At 37.3% G+C, this 25241-nt stretch overlaps 1 protein-coding gene and 1 pseudogene across 1 annotated transcript; both read left to right on the top strand.

Annotated features, from left to right (window-relative positions):
- Positions 1–984: 984 nt before the first annotated feature.
- Positions 985–7345, top strand: LOC118822128 (annotated as a pseudogene).
- A 6785-nt stretch (positions 7346–14130) lies between these two features.
- LOC118822852 (acidic mammalian chitinase-like) lies at positions 14131–20538 on the top strand. The gene is made up of 10 exons (XM_036592164.1): positions 14131–14167; positions 14280–14306; positions 16521–16725; positions 17065–17121; positions 17212–17377; positions 17553–17677; positions 18477–18600; positions 18713–18895; positions 20111–20227; positions 20311–20538. Exons 1-10 carry the CDS (start codon positions 14146–14148, stop codon positions 20521–20523), a joined length of 1239 nt encoding a protein of 412 aa, XP_036448057.1. The 5' UTR covers positions 14131–14145; the 3' UTR covers positions 20524–20538.
- The last annotated feature ends 4703 nt before the right edge of the window (positions 20539–25241 follow it).

Here is a 25241-nt window from a genome sequence, read left to right as displayed (position 1 = left end):
CCCACCTCTGCAATGGCCATCTTTGTGTCTACTGCAAACTCATCTCTGGTGTTTGTTGCCAAAAAGTTCTCCTTTGGTCTCAATCTGACCACAGAACACGGTGCCACTGAAAATTCAAGTAACACTTGGCAAACTTTAAGCGCTTGACTTTAACTGATGAATTAACTAATACATAGAACAGATTGGCTTCCTTCATGACAGCCAATAATATTCAATAAACGAAAACAGAATACATTAAACAGGATGGCATATTAACCGGTGTACGTCCCAATTGTCAGAGAAATAAATAAAGACAGCCATTTACAAAAACAGTCTCACCAAACCATTTGAGGTCACTCTACAGCCCACATGTCAAACACAAGGTCTGCGGTCAGGTCTGCGGCACAATCCTGTTCAGCCTGCAAAATTATTTTCATTTTCTATTAATATTAGCCCATTTCACCATGAGCTGAAAACCTATACTGGGGACACAGTTATCTAAAGCTAATGTAGTCTATAGCTTTATATAAGACAATGTGTTCTTTATTTAAAATTAATTTTGAATTGTTCACGTATTCAGCACTCATTGTTCAGTGCCTATTTTTTCCCATTGTGGTTTTGGCATATTTTGAACAGACAATGTCCAGTTGGGGTCATATCAAAATGGTTTGTCCATCTGAATTTACATGACCAAATCGTATGGCAAAGTATTCAGTAACTGCATGAAATAAATGTACATTTTTATTTTATTTATTTATTTATTTATTTTGGTAAAAGCTCCCCTCAAATGAACAGAACATGTGTTTTATGATAATACACATATTGCTATATGCTTACAATTTACTGCTGAAAGCCAAAAGGTTAATAAAAACACAGCTGGCCCACAGATTTGTTGAGGATTTTTTATATGGCCCTTTTAGTGGTTGAGTTTGACACCCCTGCTCTACAGGTTGAGTCCACCGCTGAACAGGACAGATGATGTGTAGTTGAAAGGTGTGCAGCACTTTCAGTTTCGCTGGATATAAAGGAAGGACTGCACACACCTGTTTTTCTTGTAAGGTGAGGGCAGATAGAAAGGCTTTGCGACACATCGCTGTATGGAGTAACACGTTAATCCGAGAGAAGCACTGGCCGAGCTAGGCCATGGGTCACCTGCGCTCCGGACTGCTGGTAAGGTTTGGGTAGGATGTCTTGCCTTTCATTGCAGTGCAGCAACTTGAAGGTTAGTATGTGTGGCTAATAGGTGTTAACATCCGGTATAAACTCGATGGGCTCTCTATCTCGAACGCATCTATAACACCTCTTCCTTCTTCATTCTCTGGTAGGGAGATTGGAGTGGCGATTGCGGTCTTCCAGTTCTCAGTAGTTTAGAAATGCTGTCGTCAGCCTCTTGATAGCATCCGGGTTCTGCGTTTGGGCTGCTTGAATATCCGTACGTTTGCCCAGCGTTCAAAAAATGGTTTATCCTCATTCTCATTGCCGAGGCTGTAGCGGGACCAACACTGAGGCTCCAACGATGAGACTTTCTCTCTTGGCAGGTAGAGACTGTGTAGCTGGGTTGGGCTGCTTTTATATATTAACTTTTTTATATTTATATTATATTTTTATGTATATTTTTATATCTATATTTTATATTTTTACTGTTTTTATTTTACATTAACTATTTTTGCTTGAACATTTTCTCTCTTTTTTGCTTTACCTTTTAGGCCTTTGCCTGTTAATGAGTCATCTTGGTGAGTTTTTTTTTTTTAGAAATCAATAAAAGAATCATTAATATTTTTATATTTCTATATTTTTATACATACATACATATATATATATATATATATATATATATATATATATATATATATATATATATATATATATATATATATATATATATATAAAACCAATGAATCTGTTTTTGTTATTGTAAATAAGGTTCAGCTTCCCAGCTTATATGCTACTTCACAAGCTGGTCCCAGTACAGGCCTGGTCCTGGGAGGTACATGCCTGATAATATTGATCCCCAGCTGTGTACTCACCTGATCTACGCCTTCTCCGCCATTAACAGTGCAAATGAGCTGGTCGCTTATGAGAAAAACAATGAGACTCTCTACAAGTCTTTTAATGGTCTGAAGCAAAGGTAAGTTTTTCTTTAGTAAGCAGATGATATGAAGAGTTTAATTTTGAAACACTGTATTTCCATTTGTAACAGTTTTGGACATGGAAAACACATTTTAATTTCTCCTGTAAAGGTGGTTTTAGTCATAATATAGCACTGGTATGTCTTGTATGTATATGGCAACTCACAACAACATATATCCTGAGAATAAAAGGAAGTTCTTGAAAGCCCTTACTAAAAAGTCACATATATTTCACACGTGAAGTGTGCAAAAACCATGCGTTTATGAGTGATCACACATTTTTTCACACTGTTAACACATTTTTAAAATGTGAAGTGTGCAAAAAACTTTTTTTTCACATGTGAAATTCAGGTGACTTTTTTGTAAGGGAGTGGTCTGTAATATGTTACCCTTCATGTTGATGGTGTTTTCTGGGTTATTTTGACAAGCCTACTTGTTTTTTAATGGATTTAACAGAAACCCCAGCTTGAAAACACTCCTGGCTGTTGGAGGATGGACTTTTGGTACAACTCAGTGAGTGATTTGAAATAATACTTTAATGGATCTCTGCAGAAGCACAGACATCTTATCATGGACCTACATGCTTTTCTGTCCAGGTTCACCACCATGGTGTCCACTCCAGCAAACAGACAGACATTCATCCAGTCCTCCATCAAATTCCTGAGAACTCACGGCTTCGATGGGCTGGATCTGGACTGGGAGTATCCTGGAGCCCGGGGCAGCCCAGCGGAGGACAAGCAGAGATTCACTCTGCTCTGCAAGGTCAGCACTCCAGCTGTTATGTAGTGACTGGATTCTGCAGCAGTATTCAGGCAGCTAAAGGCTTCTATTAAAACTGCATTAAAACGAGTTCAGAATGGAAAGAAATTCTGACTCTGCTCACATTTCATGTTTAATTATAGATTTTATGACCTGTTCATATGTTTCTATCCTGCAGGAGCTTCTGGAGGCCTACGAGGCTGAAGGCAAGGCTACTGGACAGCCCAGACTATTGCTCACAGCTGCAGTGGCTGCTGGGAAAGAAAATATAGACAATGGATACGAAATTGCTGAAATCGCCAAGTAAGCTACAAACTAAAACGTTTTCAATGTATTCAACATAGTATGCAAAGTTTAGGTGCCCCTGGTCAAATGATTTGAAGATTTTGAAGTGAAAAGAAGTTACACATCCTCTACAGAGAACAAACCTCTGTACATTTAGCTACACATTTACTGTTTATTTGGAAAATGTAACTAATTGGAAAATACAGCATCAAATGTGGCTTGTACAAAATTTATGGTACGTTTTATATTTATGTTTTTTTTTTTTAATTTTAACTCCTCAAATAAACAGAAATTCTCTGATAAACTTTGCAGAAAAAACATATTTAAGTTTGTTTTCTGTAGAGGATGTGTCAACTTTTTTTCACTTAGAAGAAAGACGTAATTTGACTGGGGCTGCCCAAACATTAGCATGCGACTATATCTCATTAACTTAATTTGTTATCACTTGTTATATTAAAAGGTTTGTTGTGTTGATGACTTTTTGTTATTTTATATATAGTAAAAACTGAGATTAAATCTAGATTTAAATATTACATTTTAAAAATCAGATATTTTATGCAGTACTACAAATATTTTTTGAGTTAATTATTAAGCAATTCCATATTAAAGACTTTTTTCCTTGAATTTCATTGTTGATGACTATTTATTTTAAAATAATCTATTAATTACCCAGGCTTCTTAGTAATTATTTACAACTGTGAAGTAACTCAGGGCTAGCATGGTTCATTAATTATCTAGTAATATAGTTTTATAGGTTATATAGTTTTATATTTTTGAAAACATTGTGATTTTTTAATGGTACATGGCATACAGAGCTCCTCCATCCCATTTTGTAGCCGAGAGAAAGTGATGCTTTATTTAAAATTAGATTAACATTATCGCCCACTTGATTACAATGACTTTTATTTCCCAAACAGGTATCTGGATTTCATCAGTGTGATGACCTATGACTTCCATGGGGCTTGGGAGAGTTTCACTGGGCACAACAGTCCTCTGTACCGTGGTTCCCATGACCAAGGATACCTTATCCACCTCAACACTGTAAAAAAAGCATCCAGCTTCTAGTAGTATTAGTACTAGTATTAACTCTGCAATAGGGGCAAAAGGAATAACAGAATGAAGAGACACAAACTTACTCACTCTCGTGTTCATTTTTTCAGGATTATGTAATGAAGTACTGGAGGGATCAGGGAGCCCCTGCGGAGAAGCTGAGGATGGGTTTTGCCACGTATGGTAGGACCTTCCATCTGAATTCTACTGCCAGTGGAGTAGGAGCTCCAGCCAGCGGTGCTGCTTCTGCTGGGACTTACACCAGAGAGGCAGGATTGTGGTCCTACTACGAGGTCTGTACACAGCTCAGTCAGCCACACTCACACATGCTTCATCATCTGCTGAAGCTCTTCATACAGAGTTTAAAGCAGTCGTTTGGTGAAGCATCAAGTGGACACACTATTGGCCTTTACTCCACGTGTAGTTGATCAGGCAAAATACATTTGACATTTGAAGTTTAGTTTTGCACTGGAGCAATGAGGCAACGATTAGCATTGTGCAAACTGGTTGCCAAAATTACCACAGACTTCCCTCAGACTGTGCTGAGTTAAGTAATCTTAAATAGACTTGCTTGTGTGGTTTCTGACACTGCACGACATGCTGTTATCTATAAAGGTAGATATCTATTTTTATAGACAGCAGCATGTCATATAAAAATAGATATTGATTTTTATTGCTAACAGTATGTCATAACAGTATCAAGCCATAAGCATGTCTACCTGCAAAACTAAAGTACCAAACTTCAAACACCTTACTAATCTTTGCTGTTTGACTGTATTCAGGGAAAAATTGTGTCCATTACATTCTGGCCAAACTGTCACTTTAATAGCATTTTAATAAATGTTCATTCCCTATTAGATCTGCACCTTCCTTCAAGGAACCAGCATACAGTGGATTGAAGATCAGAAAGTACCTTACGCTACCAAAGGAAATGAATGGGTTGGATTTGACACTCAGGAGAGCTACGAAACAAAGGTATGTACAAAAGTTTGTCTTCTGCAATTTTATGTTTCTTCACAGATTCTAGGAACTCTGGAAGTCTTACTGGTTCCTGTCCTGTTTCAGGTGCGCTATCTGAAAGATAATAATTTTGGAGGGGCCTTTGTCTGGGCTCTGGACCTGGATGACTTTGCAGGGCAGTTCTGTGGGAAGGGAAACTACCCCCTCATCAGTCACCTCAAGAAACTCCTGAATACAGGTGCATTACACAGCTTTGTTATGGTGGAAAGTAATTAATTTCACTAGAGTTAAGTACATTCCCCACTGTAATGGTACGTAAGGTGGAAAAACATAGATAAAATATCATATTGCAATCATATTGTTGTTTATTACGACTGTGATATGTCTTTCAACGTATTAAAACACATTAGTGCAGTGGTTCCCAACCCTGGTCTCGGAGAACCCCCTGCCCTGCACATTTTTGGACTTTCCAGCTAAAATACACCCACTCCAACTCAAGAAGGGCTTGTTAATTAGCAGATAAGTTGTATAAGGTGTGTTGGGAGCAGGGCATTCTGGCCTAAAACTAGTGTTTGTCATGTTATACAGTGTTTAACAGCTCTGACTGCGAGCCTAGCCACTGATTAATGGGCTAAATAGAACTGAGCTAGCATTAGTGTAACAGTGATTCAGCACAAAATGGATACCAGAGACTATTTTTATCTTTTTTATGGTCAGAGAAAAGAAGCCAAACTGGTTTTATGTTGCTAACTACAGATTTTAACTTCCTCCTGGTGTGTCACCTCTGTCATTCAAGTAATCCAGTAATCTGTTTAAAGACAGGTATATGAATGCAATGAAAAATATATACATGCAAAACCTGCCTCAAAAGTCTGTCCCTATGCAGTTTTTTTCCTTCCACCTTCAGGATACATCATCAGAAAGTTTTCTAAATCTTTAAACCAAAAAATCTCACTTTTTTCATTTTGGTCAAATAAGAGAAGAAGTAGCATTACTGATTCAGGACAAAAAACACTTGCTAACACATAGTGTCCGTGCGCTGCTGCAAGTTGCCCTGCAAAGCCTGAAATTGAATTTACAAGTAATTTTAAAGTCAGCATACTGACCAAGATATGATAACAGTAGTAGATAATTCACTTACATCTACAGAATTCAAGTCCTTCACTAGGTTTTGACTAAGTTCTCTTTGAATACACTTTCAGTGCGCTCACAACCATCAGATTAATCCACTTAGAGAAGGAGTCCAAAGCACAACCAATGTTACAAGTTCTTCTGCACTGTGCGCGCAATTATACATTTCTACCAGGGGGGGTCTCCAAATCTTACATAGGGAGTCCCCAAAACTTACATAGTGCAGCTTTAAAGTAGCTCAAAATAATTACCAAAGTAGTTTTTAAGTGAACAATTTATTGACTTTTATTTGAGTTTATTAATACTTTTACTTTTGTTAAAGAGAAATGTCACTACAGGAGCAGTACTCTTGCTTATGTATAGATTTCTAGCACTGTTTCTTGTTATGGTTATAATGATAAAATTGTGGATAATGAATTTTATCATGTGCTGTTTTTGGATCAACCTGCCTCTTCTGCCTTCTCTCTCTCCAAACCCTACACCTTGGGCTGGGATAACAGAAACCACACATGCTGAGCCTCATAAAACTACTGCACCCCCTGCTCCCCCCACTGAACCTCCAGTCTCTGAGTTCTGCGAGGGCAAGCCTGATGATATCTACCCAAATCCTGATAACTGAAAGTCCTTCATCCAGTGTGTCAGTGGCAGGACATTCACATAAGCCTAACTGAACACAGGCCATTGACCTGATACACATCCACAAGCACTTTGAATGAGTATATTAACATATTTGCAAAACATAAACAAATTGGTTTAACATTCCTGGCATATATTAGTCACGGTTCATCTACTGGCTTGATACTAATGTAGAAAGTATTGCATGTATACTACTTAATGGTCATTTACATCCTTCAGTGTAAAATGTGTCGTTTGCCATTCATTGTAAGCTGTAGACTTACATTGTTGATCTAACTACATTACTGATGTACTGTACAGAATATATATTGAGTCTATAATGACGTCTATAATAATAAATGTTAAAAATGTTATTATTCAACCAGAGTAAATTCTGAGACATATGCATCTGAGTCAATAAATATCAGGAAAGAGAATGTTTATTGTCAGTTGTCAGTGCTTTCAGATCCAGCAATGCTTGAACATGAAGTACATGAAAAAGATCCTGGACAATTTATTTCAAAGATGAAACCCTTGATTTCGTTTTTATTTGGTCACATTAAATAGACTATGGCTTAAACAATATTTTTCAGTATTATAGAATTGTAGAAACATTTATTTATGTTCTGGTTTGTGTTCAGCTGGATGAACACCTTCCCAAAATATAAGCAAGTTTTAATATGTTAATGAACCTTAATGATTTTGCCACAATTTTCCTGTTATATACATAACATTTAATATGACACATGACAATGCATATAAGAAGCTTATTAAAATAAATACTCCAAAAATAAGGCACAACGAGAGTGTAGCTGGTAAGCTACACTGAGTGTTGCAGCCTGCGTTTCTGTTTCATTAGTAGAAAAAAACACTAAATATAAAGGGGTAGTTGTTCCGATGTCAAGCTTGTAAAAATAGAGGAACGTTTTTTGGTGCTATATAGGACTCTTTTCAAAACGGTTCTACATAGAACCATATACAACACATTCTCCCTCAATCTGAAGAACCATTTCATGACACAAAGAATCCTGTAAGCTTGCAAATGAGTGTTCACGGTTCATGGTTCTACTTTGTGGCAACAGTTTGGGGAAAACCTCTCCTGTTTCATCATGACTGTGACCCTGTGCATAAAGTGAGGTCCATAAAGATTCACAAATTTGATGTGAAGGAACTTGAGTGGTCTGCACAGAGCCCTGGAGGCCCCCCACTGAACAACTTAAGGATGAATTGGAATATTGATTGTGAACCAGGCCTGTTCATCCAATATCATTGCCTGACCCCTCAAATGCTCTTTTGACTGAATGGGCACAAATGCCCAGAGACACTCTCCAAAATCTTGTGGAAAGACTTCCCAGAAGAGTGGAGGCTGTTATAGTGAGGGCCAACTCACTACAAGTGAGTGTACAACAACAAGCTCATATAGGTATGATGGTCAGCTGTCCAAATAGTTTAGCTGATAGGTAATCTTGAGAAATACCTCATACAATTTAAGACTTCATGACTTTCTCCACCAAGAATAATACAACTTGCTCGAATACCCTAATAAAGACTGAAATCATAATCCAGGTGTGAAAAACAGGGACTCCCTATTTAACCTCTTAGACCCTTTGAATGTCTCAAAGACAAAATTCCCTGAAAATAAACTATTTAAGTTATACTGTCCATTAGGGAATAACAGATGCTCAAATGCCAATTCAGGGAAAGGTCATTGTCAAGCTGCTTCTTAAATAAAACTGCGCTTCAGTCTTTGATATTCTTAACTAACTAGAGCTGTAGCACTGGTCTGCCTTCGGGTGGCGCTGTAACAAACTGTTTCACTCAGTTGAACCTTGATAGACTGTCAAGTGTAGCTCTGCCCAGGATACCTCTGAAAAACTTTACAACATGCTGCGGCATGTTTGTAAATCTAAAAAAAACTTGCTTGGTTTCCCAAGATGTTGGTGGGAAGAGTGAATTGTTACTCATTTCTCAAACCCTCAAACCGGAGACAAAGAGGAGAATCTCAATTAATGTGTTTAAGGCCACATTACCAACTAGAATAGAGCATTTTCAGAAGAAGAGTTAGCAAATCAGCGCCAACACTGGACAAACCAGCCAACATGGGACCATCCAAATACTATTTCACACACTGATTATAATAATATCTCCAAATATCTATCAGTGTAAATATCCAGTTAACATGAACTGACATTATTTTGATTCTTCATTGTTCTTGGGAAATGATAACTGGCCTAGAAATCTGCATAAAACAAACACATCCTTGTACAGTCCAGCGTGCCAGGCTAACGGTCATTGGTAATGCAGAGTTATTTTTTGTCTACAGCTGCCGTAACTGTGTTTGGTGGAGACTTTGTCAGTGCCTTTATTATTACAAGAGCTCATCAATGCTACATTCATAACATTATAAGCTTTTCTACTTAAGAGGGGTCATTCCTGAGACTGAATGTTTATCATAATTTAGCAATATGGATAAAATTTCTGACTGACTGTTCTTAATGGAATACTCCAGCACTTTTCAATCTTATCTCAATCTCAGGGGTGCATAACTCTGGTCCTGGAGGACTGGTGTCCAGCACAATTTGGTGATTTACCTGCTCAAACACACCTGATTCAACTCTTCTGTTAATTGCCAGGTTTAGTGGGTCTGTTTGAGTAGGGAAACTACCAAACTGTGCTGGACACCGGCCCTCCAGGACTGGAGTTGTGCACACCACAGACATTCTCAACACTTTTCCTTATACTTAGTAAAAGACTACAATGATTGACTGCTTCAGCACCCGGCCATTGGCGTCTATTATTATAGTGTTTTGAATGAACAGGATTATATTATGATGAAAACTGGAAGCAAACAGGACTTTTGTCTTTGTAAACATGCAATGAGAAAGTACAAAAGTGTTTTTACTGTGTTTAAATACAAATTTTAGGGGCAGCTGGTATAAATAGGCTAGTGGGGCTGAGCTCTCCCTCTCTTTCAAATATAAAAGGCAAAGGAAATTTCTTTATGAGAAGAATAAATGGAGTTTTGAAAATTGACTCTGTCGCAACTTTTTTTGAACATCACTGGGTCCTCTGAATTATGAAGTAGTTAAAGAGATGAAATATATATTTGGCTACATCATGTTAGCTAATACTACTGCGCACTGAATTAATGTCATCAGATTTGTAGCCCCATTAGATTTTGTTCCCCATTAAAAGATTCTGATTTTTGCAGCTCAACAACCTTTTGTCCTACATCACTGCTGTATTCTCTGGTCTTTCTCATAGTGATGGATGACTGAGGGAATTTGGCCTGTGTTTCATACATATTTATGGCTGACCATTTAAGTGTTCCTAATCTGTGAACTTGCTCAGGTGAACTTAAAAACATAAAATATAAATGGGAATTTACTTTAGGTTTCACTCTTAAGAATTTCTAGAGGTGCCAACAATTGTGGCATACATAGATATAACAAAAATATTTATTTCATAACAAGAATTAACTTTTATTTCAACCATCATACCTTAAATAAAGGTTAATGGTTAGATTTTTGCTAATATTTTGAATGAAAGGAATCAAAAGAATAAGTAATTAAGAATATTTTACAGTTCATTTTGCTCATGATTACCAGGGTTGTCAATATTTGTGGAGGGCACTGTATTTGTATATAACATAATATGACACAAGACTTAAACAAAATGAGGGAATTATAATCTGTGAGCAAATAACCATCATATAAGCAAATGATAGTGGCATGAATTATCCCAATTCTTAAAGCATAAACTGATAAAATAGAACAGATTAGCATCCTTCACAACAACCAGTAATATTCAACTAGAAAGGGAAGGTTCATGAACGAACTTTAAGTTGGCTTGAAAAAGCTAGTTAATTACGTTAAAACATCAAAATGGTTGAAAACTGTTGATAGTTGTAAAAATGTTGCCAAAATGTTGCTAAGCAGAAGCTGCAGTACCTGTGATGGATTGTAATTCGTTGCTAGGTGCTACCATGAATGAAGTTCCACCTTAAAGTCTGTGGCACCTTAAATTTAGTGCTACGTTATACTAAGTTCCACCTTAAATTCTGTGCTGCCTTAAATTTAGTGCTATGCTAATTTCAGTTCCATCTTAAATTCTGTGCCAAATTAATTTTCATATCACCTTAAATGGAATGCCACCTTAAATTCTGTTCCACCTTAAATTTGGTGCCAGCTTAATTTAAGTGATACCATAAAATGGAGTTCCACCTTAAATGTAGTGCTATCTTAATAGCAGTTCCACCTTAAATTCTGTTCCTCCTTAAATTTAGTGATATGTTGATAGCAGTTCCACCTTAAATTTAATGCTATGTTAATTGAAGTTCAACCTTAAATTCTGTGCCATCTTAAATTTAGTGCTACATTAATTGAAGTTCCACCTTAAGTTCTGTTCCACCTTAAATTTAGTGATATGTTAATAGCAGTTCCACCTTAAATTTAATGCTATGTTAATTGAAGTCCCACCTTAAATTCTGTGCCATCCTAAATTTAGTGCTATGTTAATTGAAGTTCCACCTTAAATTTAATGTTATGTTAATTGAAGTTCCACCTTAAATTTAGTACTACCTAAGTGCAATTCCACCATATATCGGTACTACGATCCTGCAAAGTTTCGTAGAATAATAATAAGAAGATAAATTGGCTTTCAAGCCAACTTAATGACCAAAGCAGAACAGACGAAAGAGAATGGCATATTAACCAGTGTAAGGGCCAATAGTCAGAGAAAGAAATGAAGGCAGCTGTTTACAAAAAGAGTGTCACCAAACCATTTGTGGTCACTCTACAGACCATAAGGCCCGCAGGCAAAGTCAGGCCTGTGGCGCAATCCAATTGGGCCTGAAAAATTATTTGAATTTTCTATTAATATTATATGGAAGTCCAGAGAGGCCATGAGTTGTTGCTATAATAACAAGATAAGTAACTTGTTATCTCAAGATTACAATTTTGTTACCTTGAGATAACATGTTATTTATCTTGTACAAGTAACTTGTTATTTCAAGATAACAATTTTGTTATCTTGAGACAACAAGATAAGTAACTTGTTATTTCAAGAGAATTTTGTTATCTTGAGATAACAAGATATCTCAAGGTAACAACTTTGTTATCTTGAAATATCAAGATAAATAACTCATTATCTCAAGGTAACACCTTTGTTATCTTGAGATAACAAGATGAATAACTCGTTATTTCAAGATAATGTTGTAATCTTGAGATAACAAGATATCTCAAGGTAACAACTTTGTTATCTTGAAATATCAAGATAAATAACTCATTATCTCAAGGTAACACCTTTGTTATCTTGAGATAACAAGATGAATAACTCGTTATTTCAAGATAATGTTGTAATCTTGAGATAACAAGATAATTAACTTGTTATTTCAAAATAACAATACAGAAAATGCTAACTACCTCACGGCCTCTCTAGACTTCTGCAATATTAGCCCATACGTCATGAGCTGCACTTGCCAGCATGCGCAATGTAATGTGCTCCCACCCTTTGCCTTTGTAGTTTTGGCATATATTTTGAACAAAAATAAAAATAAAAAAACTAAAAATAAATGACTTAGTAAATTAATATGTGAAGTAGAATTGCAAAGAATAATGATGATAAATCTAAAAATAAATGAATGTACACAACAATTAATATATTAATAAATAAAATCTTCATTAAATCTGCATTTATTTATGTCTATTTAGTAATTTCCCCTTCTCACAAATTTTTGTATTTATTTTTTTTATTATTTATGTTTCTTTTCTATTAATTTATTTTATTAGTTCATTTCCATAACTATTAATTTCTGTATTTATTTATTTCTGTATTTCCTTGTCCTTATGCTAATAAAGGGGTTGTCAGTCAATGATGTCACAGCGTCTTAATATTCCTATTGGTTGATCGATGTCAGATTCTGTAGTTTGATTGTTCATGTCTTGCTCTCTCAGCGGTAACTAAGGACCAGACAGTGCAGTGGTGTCTTCTTACAGCAGCAGACAGTCAGAGATCTGAGAGTCTCGGCTGATCTGGCTGAAAATGAAGGTCCGGATTATTGACTCTTCTGTTGGAGGCTGTGGGGACAGTTTGGTCCATTTTGCTGATCTGCTGGTTCAGAGGTCGACCCAGTAGTGTTCAGAACTCTGGAGGAGGTGGTTCATCGTCTTTTTCTGCAAATTTCAGATCACACAGACACACTTCTCACATACGGCCTGTGGAGGCATCGAGAGTTATTTATCGGCAGGTTTGTCTGTCTGTGGCACTGCAGCTCTTTATGGAGTGAAAGAACAGTTTAATCAGCTCTTCTCCTCCTGGGCTTGATTGCTAAGCCTGAACGTGAAAGGTTTCACGCCCCCCTTATTATCATATGAACGAAAAAATATAGAAATAAATAAATGAATTAATGAAAAAAAAAATGAATACATGAATCAATGAATAAAGCGAACAATTGTTAAAAATATAGATATGGAAAAATATATAAAAATGGCATTAATAAAACAATAAATAATACAGAAATAAATAAATTGAGAAATATATAACTGCAGAAAAAGGAAATTTGTATAATTACAATCACAATAAGCAATATATACTTTATTTAGGTTTTTTTTATTATTAATGAATTTACTGAGCCATTTTTTTTATTTTATTTATTTTTCAATTTGGCAAATCTGGTCCTCCATACATGGCAACATGGTAAGTAAAAATAAAAACACAGCTGGTCCACAGATTTGTTGGGAAATTTTTATATGGCCCTTTTAATGAGTTTGACACTGATCTACAGGTTGAGTCCTCAAAGAAACCCTGAATTGTGTAGCTGAGAGTTTTGCTTTCGGTTTCACTGGATGAAGAAGTGCTGCACTGCAGCGCTACAGAGTCAAGAGCTCAGCGGGCATGCTGTAAGAGCAACGACATCATCACCACTCAATGGGCTCTCTATCTCGAGCGGGCCTTTCCCCATCATAGAGAGGGGAGCCAGGTGGGAAGGCGCCGGTGGAGAAACGCAATAGCATCTCCTCCTTTATTCTCTGGTAGGTTCACCAAACTAAGGGTGGAGTGGCGACGGCGGTCTTCCAGTTCTCAGTAGTTTAGAAATGCTGTCGTCAGCCTCTTGATAGCATCCGGTTTCTGCGTTTGGGCTGCTTGTAATATGTGCATACTTTCGCCCACTGTCCAAAAAAGGATTTATCCTTATTCTTGCAGAGGCTGTAGCAGGACCAACACTGAGGCTCCAACGATGAGACTTACTCTCTTTGCAGGTAGAGACTGTGCAGCTGGATTTGGCTCAAATGGTTTTGCTGTTTTTATTTGATATGAACTTTTATTTATTTATGCTTGAACATTTTCTCTGTTATTTGCTTTACCTTGTAGGCCTTTGCCTGTTAATGAGTCATTTTGGTGAGTTTTTATTTGTTATTTCAGAAATCAATTAATGAAGGATTAATATGTTTATATTTCTGTACATTACATATACATACGGGTCATTCTCCATTTGGAGTGGGAATCCAGGTGGATAAATTTTTTAAAAATCAGTTTCTTTCATCCCAAAACTAAAAAATCTTAATATGTCCATTAACATCTCTTATCATATATGCTAAAAGGAGAGCTTGATTCCAAACATATGTTACAGCCACTGGTGTTGTATGAATATGGTGTAACTATGGAGTTTTGTGCCAAAATGTTTTATTTCAGTATTATGTCTAGTAAACAAAATAGGATGAACTGAAAAAGAGTTTTTTTTTTCATCAGTATTGTTTTTTGATGACGCCATTATACAAGATAAATATACAGGATTAACAAGATGAGCCTATGAAGACGAGCTCTATAGTAGAGTTCAGTAGAACACTGTTAGATACTGTTAGCCACATTCAAAGAAACCCTGCTAACGTCAGCTTAGTTGATTAATGTTAAATTAAGTGGGTAGCGCTGTCGCCTCACAGCAAGAATGGCCTGGGTTCGATTCCCGGCCGGGCGACCAGAGTCCTTTCTGTGTGGAGTTTGCATGTTCTCCCCGTGTCTGCGTGCGTTTCCTCCCACAGTCTAAAAATATGCAGTCAATTGGACGTGCTAAATTGCCCCTAGGTGTGAATGTGTATGTCTGCCCTGCGATGGACTGGCGACCTGTCCAGGGTGTATCCTGCCTTTCGCCCGATGACAGCTGGGATAGGCTCCAGCACCCCACCGCGACCCAGAAGGATAAGCGGTTTAGATGATGGATGGATGGATGGATGTATGTACCGTTATGTACCTGGTTGGGAGCTACCAATTAGATTAATACGTCATTATTTATGATGAGCATTACTGATACTGATCGTTTCTATTCATTTGCTATGAGAATGCCAGAAACCATCTAGCTAATATCGAGGCTACAAGCACACTAGCCGACTCAACACCACAGCCACGAACGCACCTTGACCAATTGGCATAAAGCTGCTTAAGAAAGGACACCATGATTGGTGCGCTGGCAGGAACCGCCCCCCGGCAGCTCTGATTGGCTGGAGTTTTGGCACAAACATTCAGACGTTTTACAGCGAACAGGTGTGAAAGTTGAGCGCGCGCTGTGGAGCTGAGAGCAGAAATGATTTGCGCGCCCGTGCGAGTTTTGATGGTAAAGAGCGCGATTGAGCACGTTTTCCAGTTTAGAGTGAAAACCGGAGTGTTTTGTTGAGCAAATCCGAAGGCGGTTACCTGCGCACCTCGTGCTGACAAGTGCGTTCAAGTTCATTATCTGCGCGCTCAGAGCACCGCTGTCCTCTCAAACCGGAACATTCCTCTCTCGAACATCAGGATCTTCTCTCAGACATTTTGGCACAAAACTAACTCCATATGTAACACCAGTGACGGTGACTCCAGTGACATTCTGGATAAAACTGAGGATTCTGTAAACTGGCTGACTCGTTGGTGGTCAGGTGACCTTGTGTATTTAAAATCAGTAATAAAAATGATATTTGGCATTATTTGGCAAACTTTTAATTACCCAGCCATTAAAGCACATAACACTGGTGATACAAAGAGGTTCTGTGCTGCCTGATAAACAAAATTATTAATAAATGAATGAAATATAGAGAGCAGGTGTGACTCGCCTTCTCATGCCTTGAGATGCTTCCTCTCTGATGAGCCTCGACCCAAAGAAGCAGTTTAATAGAGCTGAAAATACTGTGTTAGAATGAAATATAAGGGTCCTGATAACACCAGTGACCACAATCTCTGTGACAGATGAATTTTTTTAATAAAACACATTTTTTAAATGAAGTATAGAGTTAACGATATAAAAAACAAACATTAATCTGTTTTATACAAATTCCTAAGTTAAACCTCTTAAAAAATATTTTTATATTAAAAATGGTTTCTGAATTGCTGAAAGTTGGTTTTGTGATGAGTTGTTTTACAGAGGCAAAGCGATTACGAAACAGGATAAAAAAAGAAAAATCTGAGAAAATAATAAGGAAAAAGTCTTATTTCATCCTAGGTCGACTCTTTTGGTGTACATACAGACTTTTGGAGCTGTGTCTAATATTTTAAGCATCTTTTTAAGCCCTGCAACCTTTGTGACACGGTTTCCCACTACAAATGGAGACTGACCCATATACATATGCTGTAAATGTAAATTAGGTTCAGCCTCTCAGCTTATATGCTACTTCACAAGCTGGTCCCAGTACAGGCCTGGTCCTGGGAGGTACATGCCTGATAATATTGATCCCCAGCTGTGCACTCACCTGATCTACGCCTTCTCTGCCATTAACAGCGCAAATGAGCTGGTCATCCATGAGGGGAACGATGAGACTCTCTACAAGTCTTTTAACGGTCTGAAGCAAAGGTAAGTTTTCCTTAATAAGCAGATGATATGCTCATATTATAGCATTGATATTTCTTGTATGTATATGGCAACTCCCAACAACATATATTATGAGAAAAAAAGGAAGTTTTTGAAAGCCCTTACTAAAAAGTCACATATATTTCACACGAGAAGGGCGCACACATTCGTTTTTATGTGATCACACGTTTTTTCACAGACGCACGTTTTTCATGTGACTATTTTTATAAGGGAGTGGTCTGTAATTTGTTTTGAAATGAAACCCTTCATGTTGATGATGTATTCTGGGTTATTTTGTCAAGCCTGGTTGCTAATGCTAGATATAAATGTCGGATTTAACAGAAACCCCAGCTTGAAAACACTCCTGGCTGTTGGAGGATGGAACTTCGGTACAGCTCGGTAAGTGATTTGAAATAATACTTTAATGAATCTCTGCAAAAGCACAAAGCACAGACATCTAATCATGAAACTAAATGCTTATCTGTCCAGGTTCACCACCATGGTGTCCACTCCAGCAAACAGACAGACGTTCATCCAGTCCTCCATCAAATTCCTGAGAACTCACGGCTTCGATGGGCTGGATCTGGACTGGGAGTATCCTGGAGCCCGGGGCAGCCCAGCGGAGGACAAGCAGAGATTCACTCTGCTCTGCAAGGTCAGCACTCCAGCTGTTATGTAGTGACTGGATTCTGCAGCAGTATTCAGGCAGCTAAAGGCTTCTATAAAAACTGCACTAAAACGAGTTCAGAATGGAAAGAAATTCTGACTCTGCTCACATTTCATGTTTAATTATAGATTTTATGACCTGTTCATATGTTTCTATCCTGCAGGAGCTTCTGGAGGCCTATGAGGCTGAAGGCAAGGCTACTGGACAGTCCAGACTATTGCTCACAGCTGCAGTGGCTGCTGGGAAAGAAAATATAGACAAAGGATACGAAATTGCTGAAATCGCCAAGTAAGCTACAAACTAAAACGTTTTCAATGTATTCAATAGTATGCAAATTTAGGCGCCCCTGGTCAAATGATTTGAAGATTTTGAAGTGAAAAGAAGTTAAACATCTTCTACCTTTTGCCGAATTTAACATTTGGACAACATAAAATCTGTACAAAATTTATGGTACATTTTGTATTTTATGTTTTCTTTTCCTAATGTAATACTGCACTAAAAACATATTTAAGTTTGTTCTCTGTAGAGGATTTGTAAACTTATTTTCGCATAGAAGAAAGGTGTAATTTGACTGGGGGTGTTCAAGCCTTAGCATAAGAGTGTATATCTTATTTAGAATTATGTAAGTTTTTTATCTTTTGTTGTTACTTATTGTATTGATAATTTTTGTTATTTTTTATATAATAAAAACTGAGATTAAACTTAAATGTAGATTTAAATGTTACATTTAAAAAAATCAGATGTTTCATTTAGTATTACAAATATTAAGTTCATAATTATTAAGCAATTCCATATTTACAGACTTATTTTTCTTGAATTCCATTGTTGATGACTATTTTAGATTAGTCCACTCATCATTTGGGAAACACAAACATTATTACAGATTCCAGGCTTCTGTAATTATTTAAAACTGTGAAGTAACACAGGACTAGCATGGTTCAGGCATCATATAAGGTTATATAGTTTTATATTATTGAAAACATTGCACATTTTTGAATGGTATATGGCATATGTAGGTCATCTATCCTAAATTTTTATTTTAATTAGATTACCAGCATCACCCAACTGACTTTTATTTCTGAAACAGGTATCTGGATTTCATCAGTGTGAAGACCTATAACTTCCATGGTGCTTGGGAGAGTTTCACTGGGCACAACAGTCCTCTGTACCATGGTTCCCATGACCAAGGAGACCTTATCCACCTCAACACTGTAAAAACATACTTTCTGCTACTTCAATAGTAGATTAATTTCACAATAGGGGCAAAAGGAATAATAGAATGAAGAAATGCAAAAATACTCACTCTCCATGTTCATTTTTCAGGATTATGTAATGAAGTACTGGAGGGATCAGGGAGCCCCTGCGGAGAAGCTGAGGATGGGTTTTGCTACGTATGGTAGGACCTTCCGTCTGAATTCTACTGCCAGTGGAGTTGGAGCTAAAGTCAGCGGTGCTGCTTCTGCTGGGACTTACACCAGAGAGGCAGGATTGTGGTCCTACTACGAGGTCTGTACACAGCTCAGTCAGCCACACTCACACACGCTTCACCATCTGCTGTAGCTCTTCATACAGAACTCATAGCAGTCATTTGGTGAAGTACTGTACACATTATTAGCCTTTACTCCACATGTAGTTGATCAGCTGAAATACATTTGACATTTGAAGTTTAGTTTTGCACTGGACCAATGAGGCAACGATTAGCATTGTGCAAACTGGTTGCCGAAATCACCACAGACTTCCCTCAGACTGTGCTAAGTCAAGTAATCTCAAATAGACTTCCATGTGTGGTTTCTGACACTGCATGACATACAGTTATCTATAAAGGTAGAAATCTATTTTTATAGATAGCAGCATGTTGTACAGTGATAACGGTACAACATACTATTACAGTATGTGCGTTGTTATAGATAACAGCATGTCGTACACTGTATGACATTGTTATCTATAAAAAATAGATATTGATTTTTATTGATAACAGTATGTCATAACAATATCAAGCCATAAGCATGTCTACCAGCAAAATTAAAGTACCGAATTTCAGACACCTTACTAATCTCTGCTGTTTGATTGTATTTAGGGGAAAATTTGTGTCCATTTGATTCTGGCCAAACTGTTACTTTAATAGCATTCCGTACACAGCTCAGTCATCTGCTGTAGCACCTCATACAGAATTCATAGCAGTCGTTTGGTGAAGCATCAAGTGGACACACTATTGGCCTTTATTCCACATGTAGTTGATCAGCTGATATACATTTGATTTAGTTTAGTTTTGCACTGGAGCAATGAGGCAACGATTAGCATTGTGCAAACTGTTTGCTGAAATCACCACAGACTTCCCTCAAACTGTGCTGAGTTATGTAATCTCAAGTAGACTTCCATGTGTGGTTTCTGACACTGCACAACATGCTGTTATCTATAAAGGTAGATATCTATTTTTATAGATAGTAGCATGTCGTACACTGATAACGGTACAACACACTGCTACAGTATGTACATTGTTATAGATAACAGCATGTCATACACTGTATGACTGTTTTATGGATAACAGTATGTCATAACAGTATCAAGCCATAAGTATGTCTATCTGCAAAACTAAAGTAGCACACTTCAGACTATCTTTGCTGCTTGAATATATTTGAGGAAATGGGAAAATTGTGTCCATTACATTCTGGCCAAACTGTCACTTCAATAGCATTTTAATAAATGTTCATTCCCTATTAGATCTGCACCTTCCTTCAAGGAACCAGCATACAGTGGATTGAAGATCAGAAAGTACCTTACGCTACCAAAGGAAATGAATGGGTTGGATTTGACACTCAGGAGAGCTATGAAACAAAGGTACGTATAAAGGTTTGTCTTCTGCAATTTTATGTTTCTTCACAGATTCTAGGAATGTCTTACTGGTTCCTGTCCTGTTTCAGGTGCGCTATCTAAAAGATAATAATTTTGGAGGGGCCTTTGTCTGGGCTCTGGACCTGGATGACTTTGCAGGGCAGTTCTGTGGGAAGGGAAACTACCCCCTCATCAGTCACCTCAAGAAACTACTGAATACAGGTGCATTACACAGCTTTATTATGGTGGAAAGTAATTACAACCCCAAGTCCAAAAAAGTTGGGACGTTATGTAAAATGTGAATAAATGTAAATAAAAACAGAATGCAATGATTTGCAAATCTCATAGACCCATATTTTATTCACAAGACAACATAGAACACATATCAGATGTTGAAAGTGAGACATTTTACTATCTCATGAAAAACATTAACTCACTTAGAACTTGATGGCAGCAAAACAGTCGGGACAGGGCCGTGTCTACCATTGTCTAGCATCCCCTCTTCTTTTAACAACAGCCTGTAAACATCTGAGAAGTGAGGAGACCAATTGTTGGAGTTCTGGGAGAGGAATGTGCTCCCGTTCTTGTCTGATGTAGGATTCTAGCTGCTCAACAGTCCTGGGTCTTCTTTGCCAGATTTTTCTTCTTTGCATGATACAGCTTTAACTTGCATTTGTGGATTGCACAGTGAACTGTGTTCACAGACAATGATTTCTGGAAGTGTTCCTGAGTCCATGCAGTGATTTCCAGTACAAAATCAGGCCTGTGTTTAATGCAGTGCCGCCTGAGGGCCCCGAAGATCACGAGCATCCAATACTGACCGTCAGCCTTGTCCCTTATGTACAAGGATTTCTCCAGATTCTCTGAATCCTTTTATGATATTATGTACTGTAGATGGTGGGATATCCAAAGTCTTCGCAAATTTACATTGACACAATTTTCTCACAGTTTTTCGCAGATTGGTGAACCTTTGCTCATCTTTGCTTCTGAGAGACTCTGCCTCTCTAAAATGCTCTTTTTATACCCAGACATGTGAGTTAGTTGCAAATTACTCCTTCAGCTGTTTTTTTTATTAGTACCACTTACTTTTCCAGCCTTTTGTTGCCCCTGTCCCAACTTTTTTGAGATACGTTGCTGCCATCAAGTTCTAAATGAGTTAATGTTTTTCATGAAATGGTAAAATCTCTCTCACTTTCTCAATCTCACAGTCTCACTTTCAACATCTGATATGTGTTCTATGTTCTATTGTGAATAAAATATGGGTCTATGAGATTTGTAAATCATTGCATTCTGTTTTTATTTATATATATATATATATATATATATATATATATATATATATATATATATATATATATATATATATTTTTACACTTTACACAACATCCCAACTTGGGAATTGGGGTTGTAATTACACTAGAGTTAAGTACATTTCCCCCTGTAAGTAGGGCGGAAAAATACAGATAAAATATTGTATTGCAATTATATTGTTGTGTATTACGACTGCAATATGCCCTGCATATTATTAAAACACATTAGTGGAAAGCTACTGGTTTACCTTAGGTAGCCTAGTGAAATCTAGAGAAACACTGAGCATTGGACCTTCTTTCTATATGGTAAATATTATCTTAAAGAGACATTCTGGCCTAAAACTAGAGTTAGTCGTGTTAGACAGTATTCTGTAGCACAGCATTATAACCCTCAGCCTTACAGTTTGATAGAATGCATTGGGAATTCCTGCTGTGCTCAACCAACCCTGATTGCCAGCCTAACGCCTGATCTTTAAGCTAAATAGAATCGAGGTAACATTAGCGCAACTTTTACTTTCGTCATTTAACAAAATTATAAAGAAAACAGTGATTCTATCGTTCTAGTCGGCACAAAATGGGTACCAAAGAGTTTTTTTTCCCAGCCAGAGAAAAGAAGTCAAACTGCCAACAACTGTGCTATTTACACATTTTAACTTCTTCTTTTGAGTCATTTCTGTCATTTGAGTAATCCAGTAATCTGTTTAAATACCGTTACCCCAGTTATATGGCTGAAAAAATATATACATATAAAACAACCCACCCTAAAAATCTACTAAAAAGCAGTTGTAGTTTATCAAAAGTTCCTTCCATTTTCAACACACATCATCTGAAGGGGGGTTTTCTACTCTTTAAGACAGAAAATCTTACTTTAATGACTGTGGCACCACTGTAGGATGTGATTAAGCATGTTTACAACAAATTTTTTATTTTGTTTGGAGTGTCCCTTAAAGTTGTAAGATTTTTTTTTGTTAAAATTTAAAGAAGTAGAATTACTGAATCACGAGGAAATGATGCACTAAAATAGGGTGTCCATGTGCTGCTGCGAGTCAACCTGCAAAGACTGAAATTAAGGTGTTTCAAATGTAAAACATACTGTTAAGATATGATAACAGTAGATTATTCACTTACACGTCCTTCACCAAGTTTTGATGGAGTTCTCTTTGAATACTCTGTCAACTCGCTGACAATCATGAGATTAATCCCCTCAGAGAAGAGGTCCAAAACACAACCAATGTACAGTGTTCTTCTACACCGTCATGCAATTACACATTTCCACCAGGGGGGTCTCCAAATCCCCAAAACGTACATAGTGCAGCTTTAAAGTAACTGAAAAATTCTGTAAATTAGTAATTAAACTGTTTGAGTAAATAAAAAATTACCCAAGTAGTTTTTCAGTAAACAATGTATTAATGTTTAGTTGAATTTTTGAATACTTTGTTATATTAAAGATAACTATCACTACAGTAGCTGTACTGTTGCTTAAGTAGAGATTTCTAGCACTGTTTATTATTATGATTATAATAAGTGACTAATTTCCTGTCTCTGTTATTCTTGGATATACTCTCTCTCTCTCTCTCTCTCTCTGGGCCACATAAAACTACTGTGCCCCCTGCTTCCCCCATTGTAGCTCCAGTTTCTGACTTCTGCGAGGGCAAGCCGGAGGGTATCTATCCAAATCCTGATGACTGAAAGTCCTTCATCTGATGTGTCAGTGCCAGGACATTCACACAGTACTGTCCTGCAGGAACTGTCTACAATAACAACTTCAAGTGCTGCAACTGGTCATAGAGCTGTAACTAGACGCTGTAAGCATAACTGAACACAGGACATTGACCTGATACACATCCACAAGCACTTCTTATATTAATGTACACTGATCAGGCATAACATTATGACCACCTCCTTGTTTCTACGCTCAGTGTCCATTTTATCAGCTCTACTTACTATATAGGTGCACTTTGTAGTTCTACAGTTACAGACTGTAGTCCATCTGTTTCTCTGCATACTTTGTTAGCCCCCTTTTACCCTGTTCTTCAGTGGTCAGGACCCCCATGGACCCTCACAGAGCAGGTACTATTGTGGGTGGTGGATCATTCTCAGCACTCCAGTAACACTGACATGGTGGTGGTGTGTTAGTGTGTGTTGCGCTGGTCTGAGTGGATCAGACACAGCAGTGCTGCTGGAGCTTTTAAATACCTCAGTGTCACTGCTGGACTGAGAATAGTCCACCAACCAAAAATATCCAGCCCACAGTGTCCTGTGGGCAGCGTCCTGTGACCACCAATGAAGGACTAGAGGATGGTGCATCTGATAGAGTGTTTAAAAAGTCCAGCAGCACTGCTGTGTCTGATCCACTCAGACCAGCACAACACACACTAACAAACCACCACCACGTCAGTGTTACTAATGATCCATCATTCAAATAGTACCTGCTCTGTGAGGGTCCAGTGGGGGTCCTGACCACTGAAGAACAGGGTAAAAGGGGGCTAACAAAGTATGCAGAGAAACAGATGGACTACAGTCTGTAACTGTAGAACTACAAAGTGCACCTATATAGTAAGTGGAGCTGATAAAATGGACAATGAGTGTAGAAACAAGGAGGTGGTCATAATGTTATGCCTGATCAGTGTATTTGTGTATTTGTATGACTATCCATAATGATTTCTGACTAGCATAGCAAAAAAAACTGGCTTAAGGTTACATTGCTAGCATATATTAGGCATGGCTGACCTTCTGGCTTTATACTAGTGTAAAAAGGTGTGGTTCGCCACATTCACTGTAACATGTATACTTACATTTTTGAGCTGGCTCCATTTATAATACTGTACTGTAAAGAGATTATATATTGAGTCTATAATAAAGTCTATAATAAATGTAAAAATGTTATTATTCACCAAAAATTCTGGGACATATGCATCTGAGTCAATAAATATCAGGAAAGAGAATGTTTGTCAATTGTCAGTGTTGATCAAGCAATATCACATACACAAAATGATCCCAAACAATTTAATTTCAAATATGAAACCTGATTTATTTTTTAAAAAAATCATACCAAGTCACACCAAAGAGGATATGGCTAAAAAATATTTTGCAGTATCATAGATTTATAGAAACATTGATTCATGTTCTGGTTTATGTTCAGCTGGATCAACAGCTCCCACAAATATAACCAATTTTAATATGTAAATGAGCCTTAATGATTTTGCCACAATTTTCCTGTTACATGCATAACATTTGTGATGCCTGACAATGTATGTACTGTGTTTATTAAAATAAATAATCCAAAATAAGGCACAACAATAGCATGACTGGTAAGCCACAATGGGTGTTGCAGTCTGTGTTTCTATTTCATTAGTGGAAAACATATGGAAATAAATTAGAGGGGTACAAGGCTTTTGTAATTAAAAAGTATACAAATATGACTGCAGATGTTTGGAGGGTCCCCATGCATGCAGACCCTTCAGTGATCAATAGATGTTCCTCTTAAGAAACATCTATTGATCACTGTATTTTTCACTATATTTTCAGTGACAGATTTTGTATTTGCGAGTACCTGCTTCCCATTTGCACTGATGTGTGAACCACTAACACCAGTGACAATCAATCAAGAGAGAATTAAAGAAATTTAAGGTTAAATCAGATGAAATCAATGTATGATTATTATTATCTACACTAGCATTTAGTCCCTGCCTTTGCGTGTACATTTTTTA

The sequence above is a fragment of the Colossoma macropomum genome, unplaced genomic scaffold, assembly GCF_904425465.1.
Source record: "Colossoma macropomum unplaced genomic scaffold, Colossoma_macropomum, whole genome shotgun sequence".
Lineage (NCBI taxonomy): Eukaryota > Metazoa > Chordata > Actinopteri > Characiformes > Serrasalmidae > Colossoma > Colossoma macropomum.
The sequence above is the reverse complement of the archived record's forward strand: the minus strand, read 5'-3'. Positions and strand labels throughout refer to the sequence as shown.